Source organism: Centrocercus urophasianus, unplaced genomic scaffold (genome assembly GCF_019232065.1).
Source record: "Centrocercus urophasianus isolate 14NV4802_14NV808 unplaced genomic scaffold, USGS_Curo_1.0 seq_12, whole genome shotgun sequence".
Taxonomy (NCBI): Eukaryota; Metazoa; Chordata; class Aves; order Galliformes; family Phasianidae; genus Centrocercus; species Centrocercus urophasianus.
In genome coordinates, this window is record NW_024884364.1 from 47363062 (window position 1) to 47383486 (window position 20425).

Below are 20425 nucleotides of genomic sequence, written 5' to 3' on the forward strand. Positions count from 1 at the left end.
TCTGATCAGTATGGCATCAAATTCTCATTTCAGAGACCACCACTATTCTGGTTCCTATGTCCTCAGTCTGTCTTCCACAGTTACGTTCACTGTCTGAAATGCAACACTGTAATGTTATATACATCACATACCCTCTAAAGTCGGTATATTCAATACTTTTTTTTTTTTTTTTTTTTAATATAGAATTTCTAGAAAAGAAGAATCAGGTAATTCAGGCAATATGAACAAAAGAGTCATTTATTATATATATATTCTCTAGTAACTTATAATAGTCTCTTGGATTTTAAATGTCTCTTTGCTATTTTCAATGCTTAAAAATTATAACTTTAAAACATTAAATATTGTGTTATGTACATTATGATTTCATTTTTCATTTCTAAACATGGAGCATTCTCCAAGTGAAAACTTGGATTAAACAGAAAACAACTTCATTGACATAACAGACTTTAAAAGTTCACTTCATACAACCATAGGTTTGACTATATGAAAAATAGCCAAAAGTCAATTTGCTCCTCTACAGGATTTTTTCTGTTTGTTTTTCTAGTCGTGGGGAGAGGGGATTTTTTGGCTTTTGTATAAACGGAAGGACAGATCTGGTCAGCACTGTTGCCAGTGTTCAGTATTTTATCTTGTTTTTAATCACTTACCTATTTTATACAAAATAACAAAATATACAGAGAGAGCTGGATTTGTTACATTAGTTCATACACATAGAGTAAATAAAAGTTTTTTTTTTTTTTTAATGTATGGCTTTGCAAAGGTAGATTATGAAGTGACTTTTGTATTTTATTTGTTTAAAAGCATTTTAAGAGAACATGTTAGTGTGCTTACAATAGCGGCCATGGTAGTTGAATGTCGAGCCAAGAGTTTAATGCTAGGATCACTGGAGGTCTTGCCTGACACGGCTTCTGCAGCCTTCAGAAGACAAATGTAGTTTATTACAACCTCATCTATCTTAGCTATAATTTCCTGCTGCTGAGTTTCAGAGTTCATGACTTTAACTAAACGCATGCAGGCTTCTGTTAAGCAACAGAGTACTTGAAAGCTGGAAGTCATAGCTAAAAGCATTTCCTCAGGGCTTTTATCAGCCATGGCCATTTTCCTGCAGGCACTTCCCAACTGTCTAGATTCCATAGATAACAGTTGTTTATATTTAGAAAGTTTAAGGTCATATGTTTCAGGATGTAAATCTTCTCTCTTGCCCATGCTTGCTCGGACCAGTGAGAGTAACTCATTGGCATCCTTTTGTGCTGCAATAAATCCATCAGGCATTGCATACGTCTTCTCTTTCATCACATTTATTTGTGTGATTCGTGCATCAAAGGCCACATCGTTGAGATTCACATCAATTTGGCCACCTTGGGTGTCAGCACTGCTCTTCTCGTGTTCGTTAACTGCCTCCTCTTGCGAGAACTCAGCAGCTTTTGGGGTCTCCAAGTCTTTCTGTTCGTTTTCACTAGAAGAAGACTGACTGGCTGGTTCTGCAAGCTCACACGGGATCTCCGGTTCGAAGAGACACGAGAGCTGATGGCTGTCTCCATCATCTTCATCATCATTATCATCATTTCCCCTGCTCAGGAAGCAGTAGCTGAAGGGACCACGACACCTCCAGGTGCTGGTGTCCAGCTTCCGCAACGGCAACACTCGACACTGCTTGGAGTGCTTCTGACTGGTGCCTGTGCCCAAACACCTCTTACTGTCCTTTCTATCAGTGCTGACATAAACACAGCTCTGGGAGAAACTTTTTGACAGCTTTTTGCCTGGAGAGAGTTCCAGCTTTCTCTCGGATCTGGATTCTTCTCTTTGGGTAATATCCAGGCTTTTCAAGCTGGCTGTGGCTGCCTTACTTTCAACCAGCATCTCAATGCCTGCAGATCCTCCAATGATGCTGCTGCTGCGTCTCAGCACTTTCCTGTTGTGCGGCATCCTGAGGCTTCCTCCTATCATGTCATATGGCCGTAAACTAACTGTTGCCCCATAAGCCTGATTCACTTTGGGAATGTCACAAGAGTCTTGATTTTGACTTGGCACCTTTGATTCTGATAGCATGGATGATAGCATGATGGAGTCAGCTAGAGGCTGTCTAGGAAAAGCTGCAGGCATGCCTCCTTGTCTTCCCTTTTCAGGCTCTGTGAAAGCTACACTAGGGGTAGTAGAAGAGCAGACAGAATAATTAAGCATCACCCTGATAATATTCAGAGATGAAGATTTTAGATATCTTTAATAGTAGGGTAAATTGATTGCTGGTGCTTTCAGTAGTCTCAGTTTCTCAAAATATTTCACAAAAACAGGTATTTCTAGTTCCTCGTGTCTTTTTTTATTTCACTACAATGCCTTCTAAAATCTATCAAGAAATTTTAACTGAAGAATAGTTAACCGTTCATCCTATTACAGCACACAGTGAAAAAAGGGAATAGAAAATAATCTATAAAACTTCCTACATACTGCTCAGCATACGAACTGGTTGCTTTCTACTAAATAATTAAATGAATATTTTCAGTTTAAATACCTTTTTTAACTATGCCCAAGAGAGCACGGAAAAATGCATTCATGGTAATTTTGGTTTGTTGTGTTAGAGCTTTTTTGGCAGAGAATTCACTTTTTTCATTCTTGTTTCTTCATTTTCAGATTTCCATGCATTCCCACACTACTGCTACATGTGGGCTGCAACTCAAGAATAGGGCAGTGTTGGAAACCCAACAGAAAGCATTCCCAGTGCTATCACTGAAAAACTGCATTTTTTAAAAAAACAATAAGTTCATTAAGATGTTTGAAATTGGAATCTCAAAATGTGGTAATGATTCAATATGTACATTATTCTTAAAAGAAACACCTACTACCAGATGCTGAAGTAAATACATACTTCATATTGACTATTTCTCGCCTTTACATTTAAAGCTTTTTACTCGTACTGGCATGCTTCTGACAATCTGCTTAAATAGCAAAAAAGCATAATAACTGACACAGTTTTTTCTCTCCTACATTAACACACCTTGTGAAGTCATCTTATAGTCTAAAAAGTATCCTAGAAGTCAAATGAATTTGGGTTTTGGAGAGACTTCCACAGAACACTTTCTCCCCTAGGCCTCTACATAACTATCTCATATAAAATGTAGGAGCCTTATTCTTAACTGTAATGAGAGATTTTAAAAAAAAATTAGTATTTGTAAGCAGGTTTTAAAAAAGATCTCAACATGTATAAATAAGGCAAATACATACAGTAAAGTCTAATCTCACCACATGCTACAGATTGTCGATGTAGTTTCACGTAAACAGGATGCAAACATCACACCTAATCTTCAACCTTAACATGCAGCTTTAAGAACAAGCACAAGAAACGCTTTATTACTGCTGTACCTGTAGTTTCTTTTATCTTGGGGATCCGATGACTTCCTTCCCTCAAAGTGCCGAACAGTGGCTCAGCATTAATTGCTGAATGCACGACAGGCACTGCCATCCTGTGACACACAGCTTCAGGCTGCTGATGCAGGTCCTTGTATGTTGTTCCATGGTTTGGATGAATGGCAGCTCTTTCATCTGCTGGAATATAGGCAATGCCTTTCATTGATGGGTCGGAGATAATGTGCTTAACGTCAGAGGAACAAAGGGGAGATTCAACGGGGGTAGCACATGTGCTACTGCCTGTGCTGCATCCTGCATCCACCGAAGAGCACTGAGAGCTTTGGAGCGAGAAATGGCCTTCGCTTTGCAGAGATGACATGCGCTTAGCCAAGTGATATTCACAAAGTCTAGCCACACTCTGCTCAGCTTCTGGAAGCTTTGAAGGATGGTCATCTGCAGATAAGTCGGTATCTTCTGCATCGTTTAGGTCTTTGGCTGAAGACACAGGAGTCATATCTGACAAAAAGTTTTCACCTTGGCTAAGCCCTGAGGTGTCATCCTGATCCACCTCAGGATCCACTTCATCCTTACAGTCAGTTTCTGTTTTACCACGGACAGGAACTCTTGGAAAAGTCTTCCCGTTTGCTGTTTCTGGGCTTGGCTTATCTGCCCCATCATCGGCACCATACCATCTTTGGCGAAAGGCAGTTCTCTCTACATTGAAAGTGCTTAGGCGTTGACTGTCTCTTGTTGAAATAGTTCCAAATTTAGCTTTTAGGTCTTCATCAGTCTCTGCTTTTTTAGTTCCCTGTTGCTTTTTCACAGTAGCGTTCCCATCGGAGGGTGTTTTTACTTCGCTCTCTGTCATCTTATTTTTCCTTTTACCAGTGCAAGAATATACCAAGGATCCCATGTGCAATTTGCTAAAATAATCAGTGACAGATTTTGTTTCCATGGTCTCTGGCTCCATTTCCATGTTATCTGAATGAAGAATCTGCTTTGAAGGCACAACTTTTGATTGTAGGTCTGCAGCCTGACGACCAGCCAAAGGCTGTGAGGATTTCATGCCTGGCCCCCCAGCCTGAATCTTAGCAATGGGGAATTCAGTCTGCTCTTCCACAAGAGGTTGGTAGCCTTCACTTGTGGTCAAAAACATGCGTGCAGTGTTTTCTGAGTGTTTCTGCGCTGCGGCTAATTCAGAACTTTCAGTCATTTCAGAGGAATTTGTTTCATTGCCAGAATCTGAAGATGACTCAGGGCTATATGCTCGCAAGATAGCTACACCTGCAAGCCACAAAAAATAAGAGTCAATTAATGACAGCAGCTGAAGCACCTGCACAAGTGACAAGCAAAGGCGTGTGTTAGAGACAAAAATATTCTTTGTAAAAATACTCTGACTTTATTGCACAGTTCCCAGGACAGGTAGCTTAATAACATTAACAGCAGTTCCATTACATAATATGGAATATGAAGTATGGAAAATGATGGCCAAAAAAAAAAAAAAAGAAAAAAAGGAAAACCAAAAACCCTCACAAAATGAAGCATTGGATGAGATGGAATGATTTTCAATGAATAAATGTAACTATGGTGAAAGAACCTGAATTGTCATTCGTCTGCTGTTCCTCTGAAGCAGCCAAAGCTTCTAGTGCTTGAAGCGTAGAGACTACAGCATCATCTAGCCCCTTTTCACACTTCCCCTCTGTATTAGTAGGGACAGCATCGATAAGCGACACTGGAATGTCATCACTGCCTAGATTACTGGCTTGCTCCTTGTCATCTCTAGGCTGCGTTGCTTGATTCTGAGAGTCTTCCTCATCTGAACTGTCCCTGAAGCCAGGTGGAGGAGCAGCAATGGCCATGTTTAAGGTATGCAATAGGAAATCATCTTCATTATCATCACCTTCTGGAGGTGGAAGTGAAGTCAAATCAATAATGTCATCACTAGAACCAGAAAGGCTGAGAAGAGCAGGCCTATTGATTTCTCCTACCATAATGTCTTCTTCACAGCTTACTTCATCTTCATCTTCGGCATCATCTGTGTTTTCTGCATAACAAATATCATGCAGCAAAGGCTCTTCTATCCCTTCTGCAGCTCCAAATATTTTACCATCATTTATGGTTGCATAAACAGCATTTGTAGCAAACTGAATGCTTTCAGCATCTGGTGACAACTCCAGACCTTTAATGTCATTGGCATTATTAATATAAATGGCTCTTTGTTTTTCTAGTACTTCTGGACTTTCATCCAAAAGCCTTTCATAGCCAAGAGTCTGGGGATTGATACCATCCAAGTTGTGATCTCCAAATATAAAGGAAACTTTTGCTCCTCTGGGAGAATCCTGTGTTTTCTTGCTAGATTCCAAACCTGAGAGTGACAGTAGTGAAGGCTGATTAAAATTTCTACTTTCTTCTGCATCAGTGGGGTCTTGCTTCGTCAGATGCTGATCAAATCCGCTTGAATTATACGTATTTTCTATGTACAGATGTCTGTGTTCTTTCTGACATAACAGACTTTCAGAAACATCTATAGTTTTCTGTTTAGGATCACCAAAAGACATTTGAGTCTCTTGATCTCCTTCAGCCAGGAAAGTGGTAGTTTTTGGTACACAGTTCCACTCAGAAGCAAGGAGATTATGCTTTCCTCTATTCTCAATTCCTGCCACATGGGAGAAAAAAAAAGACACACTGAAAACACAAAGCAAGTTTACGCAGTTTTCTAAACAATAACTTGTTAATACTGAGCAATGAACATTCTGAACAGGACAGCCAGTCCACCAAACACTTCACAAAAGCATTCTGAAGCTCATTTTTGCTCTGAGATAAATAGCTGTTGATTTAATGACCTCAAGTTTAACTATTACTTTTGTACTTTAGAGCACAACTAAACCACAGCTAGGTACAAATGCTATTCCAGGAGCAGTAACACAAAATCAAATTCTGAACTGGTTTCCCCAACACTGTGTGTATTCTTATAAAGATATACCTATATAACACAATAACATTCAGAGGGAGCATACATCTGTTTCACTACACTTACAAAAGAAATTCATGCTATCAAACGCTGGGTATCAGAGCATCATAAAGCTGAACGAGTACAATGTAGTGCCAAGTCTAAGGCAGCAATCCTCTCACTTGGCATTTGTATTTATCTGGAGTGCATCGGCTTAAACTGACTTCTGCTTACATCTGTGATCATCATTATCACACTGTGCTACAAATACCTGTTTCTCGGTTCCCTGCATTTTTCTTGTTGGCCATGTTGAATATGGAACGCCTTGAGTCAACCAGCAGTCTATAGTATCCAGCTGTTAGGCAAGCAAGGTTCATTGCATCTGATGACTCCATCAGTAGAGTAATAGGCTGAGAAGAATACAACCAAGTCTTGGTTAAGGCTGTTCCTTCTCAATCTGTTTACTTGCCAACGACACGACAGCACAGAATCAAAGGAAATTACACTGCAAACGCCACACTGAAAAATATATGAGAACTTATTTTCCTTACTAATGTCAAGCAATACCAAATATTTTAAGGGAGGAACTTATAAAAATAGATAAATGCTCAAAAGGAGAGTGAAAAGAAGATAGAGCCAGGCTCTTTTCAGTAGTGCCCAGTGCCTGGAAAAGAGGTGACAGGCAGAAACTGGAACAGAGGAGGCTCCCTCTGAACAGCAGGCAGCACTTCGTGTGGATGACAGAGCACAGGTACAGGTTGCCCATAGGCTGTGCAGTCTCCTCTTTGGATACCTCCAAGAGCCATCTGGCCATGGGCCTGGCACCCTGCTCTGGGTGTCCTGTTTGGGCAGGGGCTCGGCCTGATGGGACTCCCAGGGCTCTTTGTACCTCTATAACTCAGTGGTTTAGAAAAGACTGGAACTGGGATAAAGTAGAAGTCCAATTGGACATTTTAACATTTTAACAGTCTTTCTGAATGATTACTGTAAGGCTCTTGTTCCATCTTTCTCTTGTATAGATGTATTTTTTCTCACCTAAGCACTGTTTACTATTACTTTGAAAATGCAAGGAGCAAAAGCCTAGTACATCAGGGGCTGGACTGTTGCAGTAGTATGGGAATCATTGTAGCTTGCCAGAAAATCAGCTGTCCTAAGCCCATGTAAAGAAGTAAAATGGAAAAAATTCAAGTTGAAAAAATACAGCAGTGATGCTTAAGCTATTGATACGCAGCTTCAGTAGTGAGCATTAAAATGAGATCTTAAAAACTTTCAGTATTTATGGCCTTGTGGCATTACTAAAAAGACATGTGATGAAAAAATAAGCAGACAAACAGAGACAGAGAAAAGAGACAGACCTTTAGAAGGAAGGTCAGCACAGAAAATAAACTCGAAGCATTCAAAGAAAACAGTCAGATTTAACAGAAAAAATGCCATGGTTCTGAAAAACTGCATCTGACAGGCTAGAGAGCATTAAACATACACAATTTGAGTGAAGCATACTTTCTTTTATTTGTTTTCCTTTTGCCACAGTAAAGAAAATAAACTTTTGTTCATGTTTCTGCAGACTTTAACACCCAAAGCTGCCAAAAAGCTCAAATTCATTCTGAGGTGGCTGAACTCACCCCCTGAACTCATGGAAGAAATAAAAGTTTCGAAGTTTACCATGACACATAGGTACAAGTTACACTGTAGACAAACCATTACAGCACTCACACAGTTTGTAGTAACCTAAGCTATGAAGGCAATTGATTGCGATACAGCTAATGGCCAAAACATAATTTATGTTCACAGCTTACCACCAGACTCTAAACTGCTACATGAACAGTTTTTTCAGCAACATGGAAAAACCAATGCATTTTGCTTTCTTTAAAGTATTCCATGATACAGTATGAGGTTCTATTCAACACATTTCTTTCAAAAGAATTCAAAAAACAGCCATGAAATTAATTGCAAATTATCAAACCTACAACAGGCTACTTAATATTTTTTTCTTTTGGGTGACTACTTGAACTGCTATGAGTACTGATCTCCATTTTTCTGCAACTATTGACAGAAATAATAATAATCTCCAAAGAAGATAATCTCCAAAGAAGCCTCAGATTGCTGTAACAGTGCCACGCATTGCTGTTAATCTGATGAACGGTCTTGTGACAATTAAATTTTTATTGGCTGCTTCTCCCAAGTGATTTATGGTTGAGAAGACATTACAAAGAATCAAAAATAAAAAACCACAACTGCTTACTCATTATGCAAATGACATTTATTGGCATACTGAAATCTGGATATATGAACCTGATACCTTAGCGTATGCCAAGGTATGAAAACATCAGTTGAAGTAATTACCTGTGTGTGCCCATGTTTACTCCATAAGAAACTGTTACATTCCGTACTTTCTTTTTTTTTTTTTTTTTTTTGGTCAAATTCAATCCAGGGCTTCCTAACTTTGTAATTTTGATGTCAAACTAATCCCTCTGGGTTTAAGACTGAGTCGTTGAAAGGCATGGAGAGAGGGATTTAGATGGGAATATCCACGGTTTGCAATTAGATAGTAACACTATTATAATATTAAAAAATATATATATATATAAAAATATATATATATCACATTAATATAAAATTCCATGGCATACAGTGCCACATTTTATATGCAAGAATATGAGAATAATTTAATTTCTGCATTACTTTCTCCATCAGGAAGAAGGGATAATGGCTTTCACTCAAAAGGTCTGTGGGCTGTGGGTTTAGCACACTATTACAAGCAAAGAAGCCTGATATGCTCAAATTGCTAAATACAGTGAAAGAGATGCTGTGTTCCCCAGCCTATAGATTTCCATGAAGTTGCTGTCAAAGGGTATCTATTAATTTACAGTAGTGTTTTTTCACTTACTTAAATACAGGGGAACAGTAAGCCTAAAGCATTCAAAGCAAAAGCTTAGTAAAATATCTCTTGTGTATGTTTTTTTTAAAATGTAAATCTCCATAGGTAAAAAGGCTTACACAGGACTATTTAGTCCTATTTATTTTAATAGGCTCTATTTATTTTAATAGTATATTCAAGTTTCAAGTATAATGAGAACTCTTCCTTTAATCTCTTCTCATTGTGGTTAATGCTCTACAAGGTCTGTGAAGCCTTTCACTTCACAATCTAACAGGAGACATACAAAGAGATCATACATACAACATACAAAACTCCAGTCATTGCCACTAAATACCACAAATGTAAAGTGTGGGATTAAGAGAAATTTAATGACTATAGGTAGAAGAATAGCATCAAATAATGCATTATTAATGGCAAAGAACTTAATTAGAATTATACGGACTAACAGGAAATATACTGTCTTTTTACAGGTTATTTCACTGGTAACCACTATGTGGTAATGCACAGTGTCCTTAGTAGATAAAACACTGGGTTACATGGGATGATGGTCTCATACAGCTGGCAATCCTCTAATAGTAATTACATTATTATGACTAAAGAGGCTTCTAGGAGCGCAAAGAACTTCAAAAGAAAGTCAATCTCATCATCACCTCTTCTCACCATGGAAATCAAGGAATGCAACAACAAAGCAAATTGCCCAGGGCCAGCCAAGAGAAAAATCAGAAACAGAATGTAAGAGCAAAGCTCTCCTGTACACTGTGGACCTCTCAAATTCCTAAGGAGTGCTCTCCATGCACTCTCACCACAAAAAGATCTAAAAACACAATTTCAGGGTATTGCTCATGAAAACATTTGGAACAGTTAGTACAATTTAATCAAATATTCAAAGAAAAACAACAAAAATTTTATTTAAAGACATTATATCATCAGAAATCAACAAACAATACTTACTTTTACATCTAAGACATGCAGCTCAACTCTAACACTGCTTTCGTCTTCTGTAAACATTTCAATCCTGTTCACGTGACTGAAGTCTGCCAGAAGAGCCACCAGGTTTGTTTTGGTGTTTATCACATGACTGATGCCATACCGTGGCCCTACTAACAAAGTCACTTCTGAACGCTTTTCTCCCTGCTTTAGCATAAAAAGGAAAAAATAAAATAAAATAAAACCATGACAGGCACTGCATAGCCACTGCCTTCTTTCATTTTCATGAAGCTTCCTTTGCATGATTAAAGATCATCATATTTTTCTAAGATAAAACATACAAGAGTATACAATGCTGGTAATTAATTACAAAAATCAAAAGGAATTTGCTCATGGATATTGACTGTACTGTAGCTTTTAGATGGATAGGTTGTTCAATGGATGGATGGGTGGATGGATGGATGGAAGGATGGACGGGATTTCCTGCCATTAATCAAAAGTTTTCGTTATCAACTGTTTTCCAGAGTAATAGTTTAAGTATTCTTCAGTTAATTGGATGGCGTTATTGGCCAAACCCTATTTCCAAACCCCCAGTGAAAATTCAAATTACACCAGCATTTTTATTTTCAACATGAAAAAATAAAAATGATCTGTTCAATTTAACAACGACTTTTTAAAATGTACATATAGAACTTCTAAAGAAAATTTTGTGGTCTAGTTTTTGCAAAGAGAAGAAAAAAAAAACATCAGGAGAAGAAAAAAAAAATATTGCAAGAGAAATATTACCACTAGTGTTGCCTTGAAAACACGCCCTCCATATAACCGGAGATCACTGAGGAACTTCAAGTAATGCACCTTGGCTTGCAGAGCAGACAGCTGAGGAAAGAGAAACAGGAGTAAGATGGAGTAGTGGAAAAATTACCCAGTTTACAAAAATCAAAATGTATTAATGTATTCTAAGGAACTGAAATAAGAGCTCTTCAGAGTCTGAAACCAAACCATTAGATGCTTGAGAATCTGATGAGGAAACAGTTTCTTTCTCGAAATTCAAACCGTGGTTGTTTAAGTTCAAATGCATTGAGGACTTGGCTATGGGCTACATCAGGGCACTGCAAGAACATCATCACTGCTCCAATGAAGGGAAAATGTTAAACTACTCAGATTAAACATCTGTTCATCGAGGGATTTCAAGGCCAGTCAACAGCTTTCAATTCATAATCACCACCAGTTCTTAAACATTTATGTACCAATACAAAGAAGAAAGAAGAGATGAAAGAATTTTATTTTGTCAGCTATGTGTATTACATCTTGTTAGATACTTGCAGCATATGGCACATTATTCCACCTCATTACTGCAATATCCATTTTTTAAAATAAAATTATTCCACTATACTTAGTAGGGAATAAATCTGCAAGCCAAATACAGAATATCAATACATACAATCCTATTATGCAGTACATACCATAATTTACCTCCTTTTTCTCCTTTTAGCTTAAACTACCTACTTAAAAAGAACAAGCTGGAACATATTTTATGAGACTGAATGGAACCAAGAAATAGTTCATTTCACCCAAACAATCTGGAGCCAGAACTTACATATCCCTCATGTAAATCTTTACATGTGGACTTTATCGAGCTCATCTCACTTTCTATTCTCTCACCAGCCACTGGATTTCTAGTTCAAAAGCTTATTTGATCTCAAACAGCATTTTAACAGTCCCTAAACTAAGGTTTTTGTATACTCCAAGGAGGAAGAGAATCTGAAGCAGAGAGCCAAGGGGTAATGTGTTCCCCTTCCCTTCAGTAAGTGCTCAGTTGGACGGAGAAATACACAAGGCTTGTAAAAAAAGGGAAAATCCTAAGAGTTACAAGCTGCCCCTCATGCAAAAGGAAACAAGACTCCTGAGGTTTGTCCTAGCCTAGTACCTACAGGTGAGATAGAAGGTGATGACGAGCTCAGATCTTAGTTTCTGAAACTGCCTGCTAAAAAAAAACTGGGTAAGTACACAATGTATTTCCAAAGAGCACATAAAAAAAGAATAAAGCAAAAATAACAAAGCCTGCAGGAAAGCATTACTGCAACTTCTTTTCTAATGAAGAATCAGCACTGAATGCCACCATCATCTGTGATTCCAGCAGCAGTGATGGCTCTCAAAATAAAACCATGCACTATTATGATAAATGAAAAGTAATCGGCATTATTCAGCTTTAACTTCAGCAGTACTAGAGACATACAGTGCTCCATTCAAAAAGATGACTTTTCTCCCTGGGCATTACAGGTCAAACACAAAGATCTCCAAGCAGGGTTTCTGCTGATCACAATGAACCCTAGCTCAAGCAGCTGAAGTCTGGGGCTTTTCCTGTTCAGAAACAAAGTCTCATGGAGCAGGACACAGCTCATTTTGTGTCTCAGTTAGTCACTCTTAGGTTCTGTTTATTGTCAATGGAGAGAAATAGGCATTTCTAAGACAAGTAATCTGACCTATTTCAAGTGCCTAATGTAGGATGGGATGAGTTGCTCCCTAAAGTGCCTATTTCTCTCTGTCGACTACAAAGAGAACTAGTTGACTTACACAATGAAACCTCTTTATGGTGTCTAAAACCAGACACAGAGCTATGCCTGCAACAATGATGAGTGCATTTCTCAGAGACAATGTCTTCCACACTTCTTTCCAGCTGAAATGAAAGCTTAGTGCTAAGAAAAGCATTTTACAATAGCAAGGATGGTCAGTTCTATAAGGAACATCATCTATACTGCTAGGCCTTGGACATTAAACATATCCACAGCATAATGGAAAATGACCCTAAAAATGCATTTACACTGGCCCATAGGTTAATGCGTTTCAGATCAGAGCAGCAGAGAGAGAACAATAACATTCTAACAAGCCTGCCATTAATAGGAAGCCCTACATGAATTAAATAAATATATATATCTTTATCATACCTGAAGTGTTAATAATCAGTTTTCTGGCATTCTCCAGGTAAGAAGATAGTTTAGTTGGGGTATAATTAATTATTTTTAATTGCTCTTAGCTGTGCTGTACTGAGCACTGTAAGTTAAATTGTCTATATTCTCTGAAAATATAATGGCTAGGTGTTTCTCTAAAGGATTAATTCTATAGGTTTCCCATGCATGCCACCCCTTCTGTTCTTTAAAAACATATTTTCCATTAAGATGCAAATGCAATACCTTTTTACCCGGAGGAACTAGGTTTTGATTTGCTTTGACAAGGTGTGAAAGTGCTTTCTTTATGTTCTTTTCTTTCATGCTTTGCAGCACAGCAGATGGAAGAAAAGTCTCTAATCCCCATTCTTTTCTGCAATAAAAGGCATATATTTAATTTCACATTCTTGTGATGATTATTTATCTAAAGACTGGAGACTGTGATGACAAGTGAATGAACTCCTGCAAACAGGAGAGTTTAGTCAGAGTTTTGCAATAACTCATTATTTTATATATTCAAACTATATGTTACTTATGAAGATGCTATAAAATGTATTTTATCTCTTTTGTATCACTTCTCTCTCTTCCAACATACCATGCAGAAAAGAAATTTACAATTTGTATGTTTAAAATCTAGACTTTGTTAAATCCCAACTAATTACATAGGCAAGCACCATTATGGAATTGTATGAAAAGCTGTAGAAAAAGTTGTAGAAAAGTTGTAGAAGACTTAACAACAGTGTCATATTTAATTTTATTTTCTAAGGTTTTAGAACATGCAAATCAGCCAATCATTGTTTTTATCACTTTGCCAACTTGACAGCCTGCTCTTCTTCTTTTACCCAGATTGCTTTTCTACTTGATGCACACCTTTTGACAGAAGGCTGACTCTTCACTTACAAGTAGTTTTTGCTGATTCATTAATAGGATATAATATAACAACAGAATAAAAGTTGCTGCTTGTTTTGATCCTAGCAGATATACACAAATCTGCATTTTGGATTTTCTTCTTTCCTTGTAGCTCAATACACATAACGCCTAACCTCACCTACAAAGTCATGAAGATAACATAAAACAAATGCTCACTGGATTCTTCTGTATCTAAGAAATCTTTCAAATGGAACCTAAGGCCCTACAGTCTTATGAACCAAGAAATCAACTGAATCTACCAGAATAATCTACTAAAACCTTTGGATTCAGGCTATATAAACTTAAATCTGACCACTTAAAGTGTGTGAATTAATCTTATTTACATTTATAGCCTATCACACATGCCTACATGTATGATTAAATGGTAAAAGTACTGTCCATTCTTACAGCTCTTAACACACCAGAATAAATTTCAGTAACAAATAATGAACTTAAAATAGGTGCACTGCCATCGGAATATTAAAGATAACAAGACAAAGACCAAACAAAGAACCTATGAACTTCTCCAAATGTTTCACTTTTAAAGATCACACTGTATCCTCAACTTACTCTATATATTTGAGGGAGATTTTCTGAGTTTGCTTGGTGGTCACAGTTGCAATATACATTTGTAGTGCAGCCAACCTCAGGGCAATGTCGTATTTCAGTTCTGGTCCAAATCTTTCCTGAACGACATCATTACAGCTCTGCGAAGGAACCAGTAGAGGGAGCATCAAGTTCAAAAATGTTGCAATAAAATTATAATCCATTTTCTTAAAATAAACACTGTGTGAAGAGAATTCATCCTTTCTCTGAGGAACTGAGTAATCTTCTTTCGTGAGTGTTGGGAGGGTGCTAGGATATCTGGGCTCAGGACAGTAGAACTCTGTCTGGTGAAATGCCCAGGAGAAGGACCACACTGCTCATACATCAGTTTTCTCATCCATTTTACTGGAAGTCTCTTTTCAGACACTATTTCTGTCTGATATTATAATACCAGAAGTAAGTGTAAGCAATTATTTTGGCTTCACTCTTTTCAAAAGCCAAACATATTTTGGAAAGACATCAAAGCTTCACTATTTGGCAGGACTTAGGAAGGAAGGGAACTTTGCAGATGATAAAGATTTGTACATTCCCCAAGAGCACTGGCTTTATGCAGCAAAAATATAACGCAGGGCTTACTGCAGCCACAGTTCTGTATATGAAGATATATATATATGTATATACTGAGTACAGCCATCTTTTTAATTCTTTTTGTTAACAATGCCCATGCTTTCTCTTACCTGTACATAAAGATATTCAAAAGCAACTGGATCTCTTCTTAAAAGATCAATGGGATCCTTTGGGACAAAGCTAATCCTGAAAAGACATCTCATCTTATGCGAGCTTGGCCTCTGAGTCACCTAGGATAGCAGAATAATCACAACATTGTGTCATTTCTTGATGTGCGATGGCCTGTAGTCATGGGCACTGACTCTCCTTCAAGAGAAACGTGATAACAAGAAAAATAATTCTGCCCAACAGCAAGCTTTATTATGGGCTCCTTATTAAGTACTGCACATCAGAATATCATATATATAATATATATATAATCTCATGGAAAAATTTGCATAGGCATGACTGTCTAAAGTAACTCATTCTCAAAGCAGTGGAATTCTTCAAAGTCCAAGTGAAAAGAGTGGAAAAAACAGTGGTAACGGTAACCATCCCAAGTAAAATACAAAGCAAGGTGAACTTCAGCAGGATCAAAACATTTGTGAACTAGAAGGGTGATAAGGCTTTTGGGGAGAGGTCACATCTTATTTCTCAGACCAATTGGCAATAATGGCAGGCAAAGTACAGCCTGGTAGCTATTACTCTCATATTCTCTTGATTGAATCAGAACGGCTTGGGTTGGAAAGGACCTCTTCCCAGTCTGTGTCTATTCACACCTGGGATTGCCTCAAACCAAGTGCCTCAAACCTTATTATATTCTCATGTGACCAGTTTTCAAAAGTGTCCAGATCCCTCTGGATGGTGTTTCTCCCTTCTATTTTGTCAACTGCACTCAGCTTGTTGAGGATACGCTCAATCTCGCTACCTATGTCACTGATACAGATACTGAAGAGCACCGGTCCCAAGATGGACTCCCATGGAACACCACTTGTGATCAGCAACCCCCTGGACACAGAACCATTGACAACAGCTCTCTGGCTACAGCCATCCATCTAATTCTTTATTCACTTTATAGTCTACCTTTCAAATCCATCTGTCACCAATTTCGAGATAAGGTGTGGGACCACATCAAAAGCCTTGTACAAGTCCATGTAGATGACATCAGCTGCTCTTCCCTTGTCCACTGATGCTGTCATTCCATCACAGAAGTCCACCAGATTGGTGAGATACTACCTGTCCTTGGTGAAGCCATGCTGGCTGTCAACTCCTCAACTTGTACGTGCCTTAACATGTCTTCCTAGGCACAGACATCAGGCCTGCAGTTCCCCAGGTCTTCCTTTCTCCCTTTCTTGAAAATGAGAGCGATACTTCCCTTTTTCTAGTCACCAGGGACTTTGCATGACAGCCACAATTTTTCAAGTATGGTTGTGTCCTGGCAACCATATACGCCTGTTCCTTCAGAACCCTGGGATGCATGTCATCTGACTCCATAGACTTGTACATATTCAGCCTCTTGAGATGGTTTTGGACTCTGTTCCTATACTGGTAGGGATAGGGATTTTGCTCCCCTGAACCCCACTTAGAAGCTCAGGCATATGAGAGGTGTGAGAAGCCTGACTGACCATGAAGATGGATGTAAAGAACTTGTTAAGTACCTCAGTCTTCTTCATGTCTGAGGAGGCTCGCTCCCTTTTCATTTATCAGAGTGGGTACAGTCTCCTGTGCCCATCTCTTCTGCCCAATGTATCTGAAGAATTCTTGCTGTCTTTCACAGCCCTCACCAAGTTCAGTATGATCTTCACCTTCCTGATCCCATCCCTGCACATCAGGTCAACACCCCTATATTCTTCCTAGGTCACCCATCTCCTTTTTCACTGCTTATACTTTTCGTTTTTTCTCTTCAACCTGACCAGAAGGTTCTCGCTCAAACAGGCTGATTCTCTACCTCATTTGCCTGACTTCTCATTCTGGGGGATGGAGAGCTCCTGTGCTCTTAGAAAGACATCCTTAAAGTGCTGCCAGCTCTGTTTTTTTTTCCTTTGCCCATAAGGTGAGTTTCCCTGGGGATCTCATCCAACAATTTCTTAAACTGCCTGAAGTTTGCTCTCCTGCAGTTCAGGATCCTGGCTTTACTCTTTGTCAGGCCTGTGTTCCTCAATATCACGAATTCAACCAGGACATGGTTGCTGCAGCCTATGCTGCCTCCAATCTTAACTTATTTAATGACCTCTTCTGTGCTGTTTTCCCAGCTGATATGTGGCTGGTTGAAATTTCCCATCAGAATGAGAGCCTGCGAGAACAACTGTTTTAATCCAGTACAAAATTTGCAAGAAACTGTGTCTTTTCAGTCTTCCTGAGTTGTTCTGGATTAAGATACCTACCCCAGAATTCTAAAACAGATGTCTCCTATTACTTAATAAGGTCAAAAAGACTTTTTTTTTGTTGGTCAGCACAATTGTTGCTAAGAATATGATACAGTAATCTGGACATATTCACTGGGCACCATCAAAGAGCTAATAAATAATTGGATGAAAGAGTAACAGTCCAATAAAACTATTGTGAGCCATGGTCAGCAGCAGTGCTATAATAGCAAATTAGAGTATTGCTGACTTTACAGGAACTTCAAAGAAGAAATTAATGTAGTTTATGTAGTTTATTTAATTACACTAATGTAGTTTGAAAGTTAGGGTATTTTACTATCAGCATCTTTAATTGGTAAGACTATACTTTTAAAATCCTCCAGTGGACAGTCTGTACTGCACTAACAATGTTCAGAATGTATGTTTATTGCTCATTGTCTCTGACCTCATTCCCAAGTATCCAGACACAGTCTGTATGTATAAGTAAAAGCTCAGGACAGGATTTTCAAAAGCTCTCTGTGTTGGTTTATTCTGATCCCTCTGATTTCAATGGGAATTTTACCAGTTACTTCAAAGAGAGACAGCTAGGCCATGAGAGCCAGCACTGAGTACTCCTGGACATTGTGCATTCGTTAAGTAGCTCGTATCACAGAAAAAGAATGCTAACATGGCAAAGCTAAATGCTTTTAAGTTAGGAAACACTAGAAAGATAACGAGTGGCTGAGCTGACTTCCTCCATACCACTGCACAGAGCGTAGTTACATGATCAAGGGAATTCTGACATTTAAACTAAAATACTGTTCTCCTTCTGTTCCTCCTACTGTTCTCTTTTAAAAAATCCATTCACATTCTTTTGAAAATTCAGGTGAAAAAGTTAAAAATACAAGCATTCTCCTGACACACAGAAAAGGCATGGAGAAATTCAGGCTAAACAGCCTGGCCAAAAGGAATAGCCACTGAAATCAGGGCTGTCTGCTGGGAATCATGAAACAACTTTACGTCTACCCAGAACTGGCCTGTCAGCAGCCTGATTTGCCTCCCTGATTTAAAAAGAAAAGTCACAACAGCATTTTCTGAGTCACAGAAATGACATAGTGTATCACTGCATAACCAAGACAAAAAGCTTCATCAGAAGGAGTATCGTTTCCTATTATCCAGATACAGATCTGCATAATCAGACAGGAATCAAAGATCAAAATATGCTTTTAAAGGAATTTTGGCAGACTGGGGTTCTCAGAACTATTAGAATGGATTTGCCAGCTACTGAGAATGTTCATTAGCTGTGACACATATGATACGAAGAATGGCCTCGATAAATATTTTCCTTAAGTTTGATCTTTTATGAACTTGTTAGTACATTTTAATGGCCCAGTGAAGCAATGACATGAGATGCCTGTGTAACAGAAAAATAATTATTCCATGACAACTTGATCCTTATAACCATATGTAAATACTGTCACTAGTTGACAGACTATAACAAACTAAAAATCTTGCAGTTAACTCACTTGAATAGTTAAAGGTTATTAAATATTTAAATGCACTCATTAACAAGCGTCTTTAATATTTTTCACATATAATCCCACAAACCTGAGTTAGAGTCTCCTGTTCATGTAGCAAAAGAAGTTTTGTTCCAGATCCTTCCACTCTTTGCTCCAGCATCAGTGAAAAGTGTTCAATACACTTGATGGAAAGCTTTTCTTGCAGTGTTAAGATGACATCCTAATTCACAAAAGATTTATAAAATATGCTTTAGTTTATGAAAAGCTTTGGTCCAAGTTCTTCACACGCTCAGCATGTATACAGCTTACGGTGGAAGCCCAGCAATTACCGGAGAGAATGGTTGTATTTCATGCATGTTCTCCATGAGACATAAAACAACACCCACATTCACCATGAGTAAAACTGATGCCTTTATATTCAAACATCTGTAGTATAAGATATGTATGCAAAAAAATACATACTTGCAGTGAAATTACAGCTTTCTGTGCAGCTTAATATGTAGATCATACCTGTGTGGCCCTTAAATCATATCTCTTGGTCTCTCTGTACATAGAACCTCTCCATAAGAAAATGAAAGAGGGTCTTGTCACTCAGCTCTTTACTTATCACAGAATGACAGAATGATTTGGGTTGGGAGGGACATCAAAGCCCACACCACCCCAACCCCTGCCATGGGCAGGGCTGCTCCCCACCAGCTCAGCAGCCCAGGGCTCCATCCAACCTGGCCTTGAGCGCCTCCAGGGATGGGGCACCACAGCTTCTCTGGGCAGCTGTGCCAGCGTCTCACTGCCTTCTGAGAAAAAGATTTCCTCCAAACATCTAACCTAAATCTCCTCTGTTTTCTTTTAAAACCACTCTCCCTTGTCCTATCACTATCAGATCATACAAAAGGTCAGTCTCTCTCCTGTTTATAAGCTCCTTTTAAGTACTGAATGGCCACAATGAGGTATCTCTGGAGCCTTTCTTTTCCAGAAGGGACAAGTCCAATTTTCTCCCTTATTTTTGATAAGGCCACCAAAGAATATAAAAAGAATTTGTAAGTCCAAGGCAAAAATTAAACTAATGGCCTTTCTTTGTTCTTACTGCATGTTGCTTTTCTTTTGAAATCCACTTATCGATAGTTGTGCTTCATGAGTATACTTGACTTTAAAACACTGATGGAAAATTCAATGACGATATCTGCGCCAAACAGCAGCTCTGAATTCAGGGATCAACTGAAGTCAAGTATGAAACCTATTTCTAAGCAGTTTTTATGATTTTTTTCACATTGGCTTACATCAAAGGGGAATCAGTTTGAGAACAATTGTTTCTGAAAGAACACCTAAACAAATCTCAAAAACATTTAACCGATCTGTACTTTACTTTCATAGAATGCTTTGTAAATATACACAGAATGGCCACGGTTGGAAGGGACCTCAAGGATCATGAATCTCCAACCTGAGAGTGTTATTTCACCTGG

The 20425-nt window shown here is 38.4% G+C and overlaps 1 protein-coding gene across 1 annotated transcript in view; it reads right to left on the reverse strand.

Moving 5' to 3' along the window:
• Positions 1–297: 297 nt before the first annotated feature.
• FRMPD4 (FERM and PDZ domain containing 4) overlaps positions 298–20425 on the reverse strand; it is a 298741-nt gene continuing 278613 nt past the window's right edge. The window contains exons 8-17 of the mRNA XM_042810115.1: positions 19054–19185; positions 15235–15354; positions 14522–14658; positions 13289–13415; positions 10884–10973; positions 10122–10304; positions 6564–6702; positions 4940–5998; positions 3358–4626; positions 298–2138 (exon numbers count right to left, since the gene is read on the reverse strand). Of these exons, the coding sequence (XP_042666049.1) occupies positions 787–2138; positions 3358–4626; positions 4940–5998; positions 6564–6702; positions 10122–10304; positions 10884–10973; positions 13289–13415; positions 14522–14658; positions 15235–15354; positions 19054–19185 (4608 nt within the window). The 3' untranslated portion in view covers positions 298–786. The remainder of the gene's footprint in view (positions 2139–3357; positions 4627–4939; positions 5999–6563; positions 6703–10121; positions 10305–10883; positions 10974–13288; positions 13416–14521; positions 14659–15234; positions 15355–19053; positions 19186–20425) is intronic.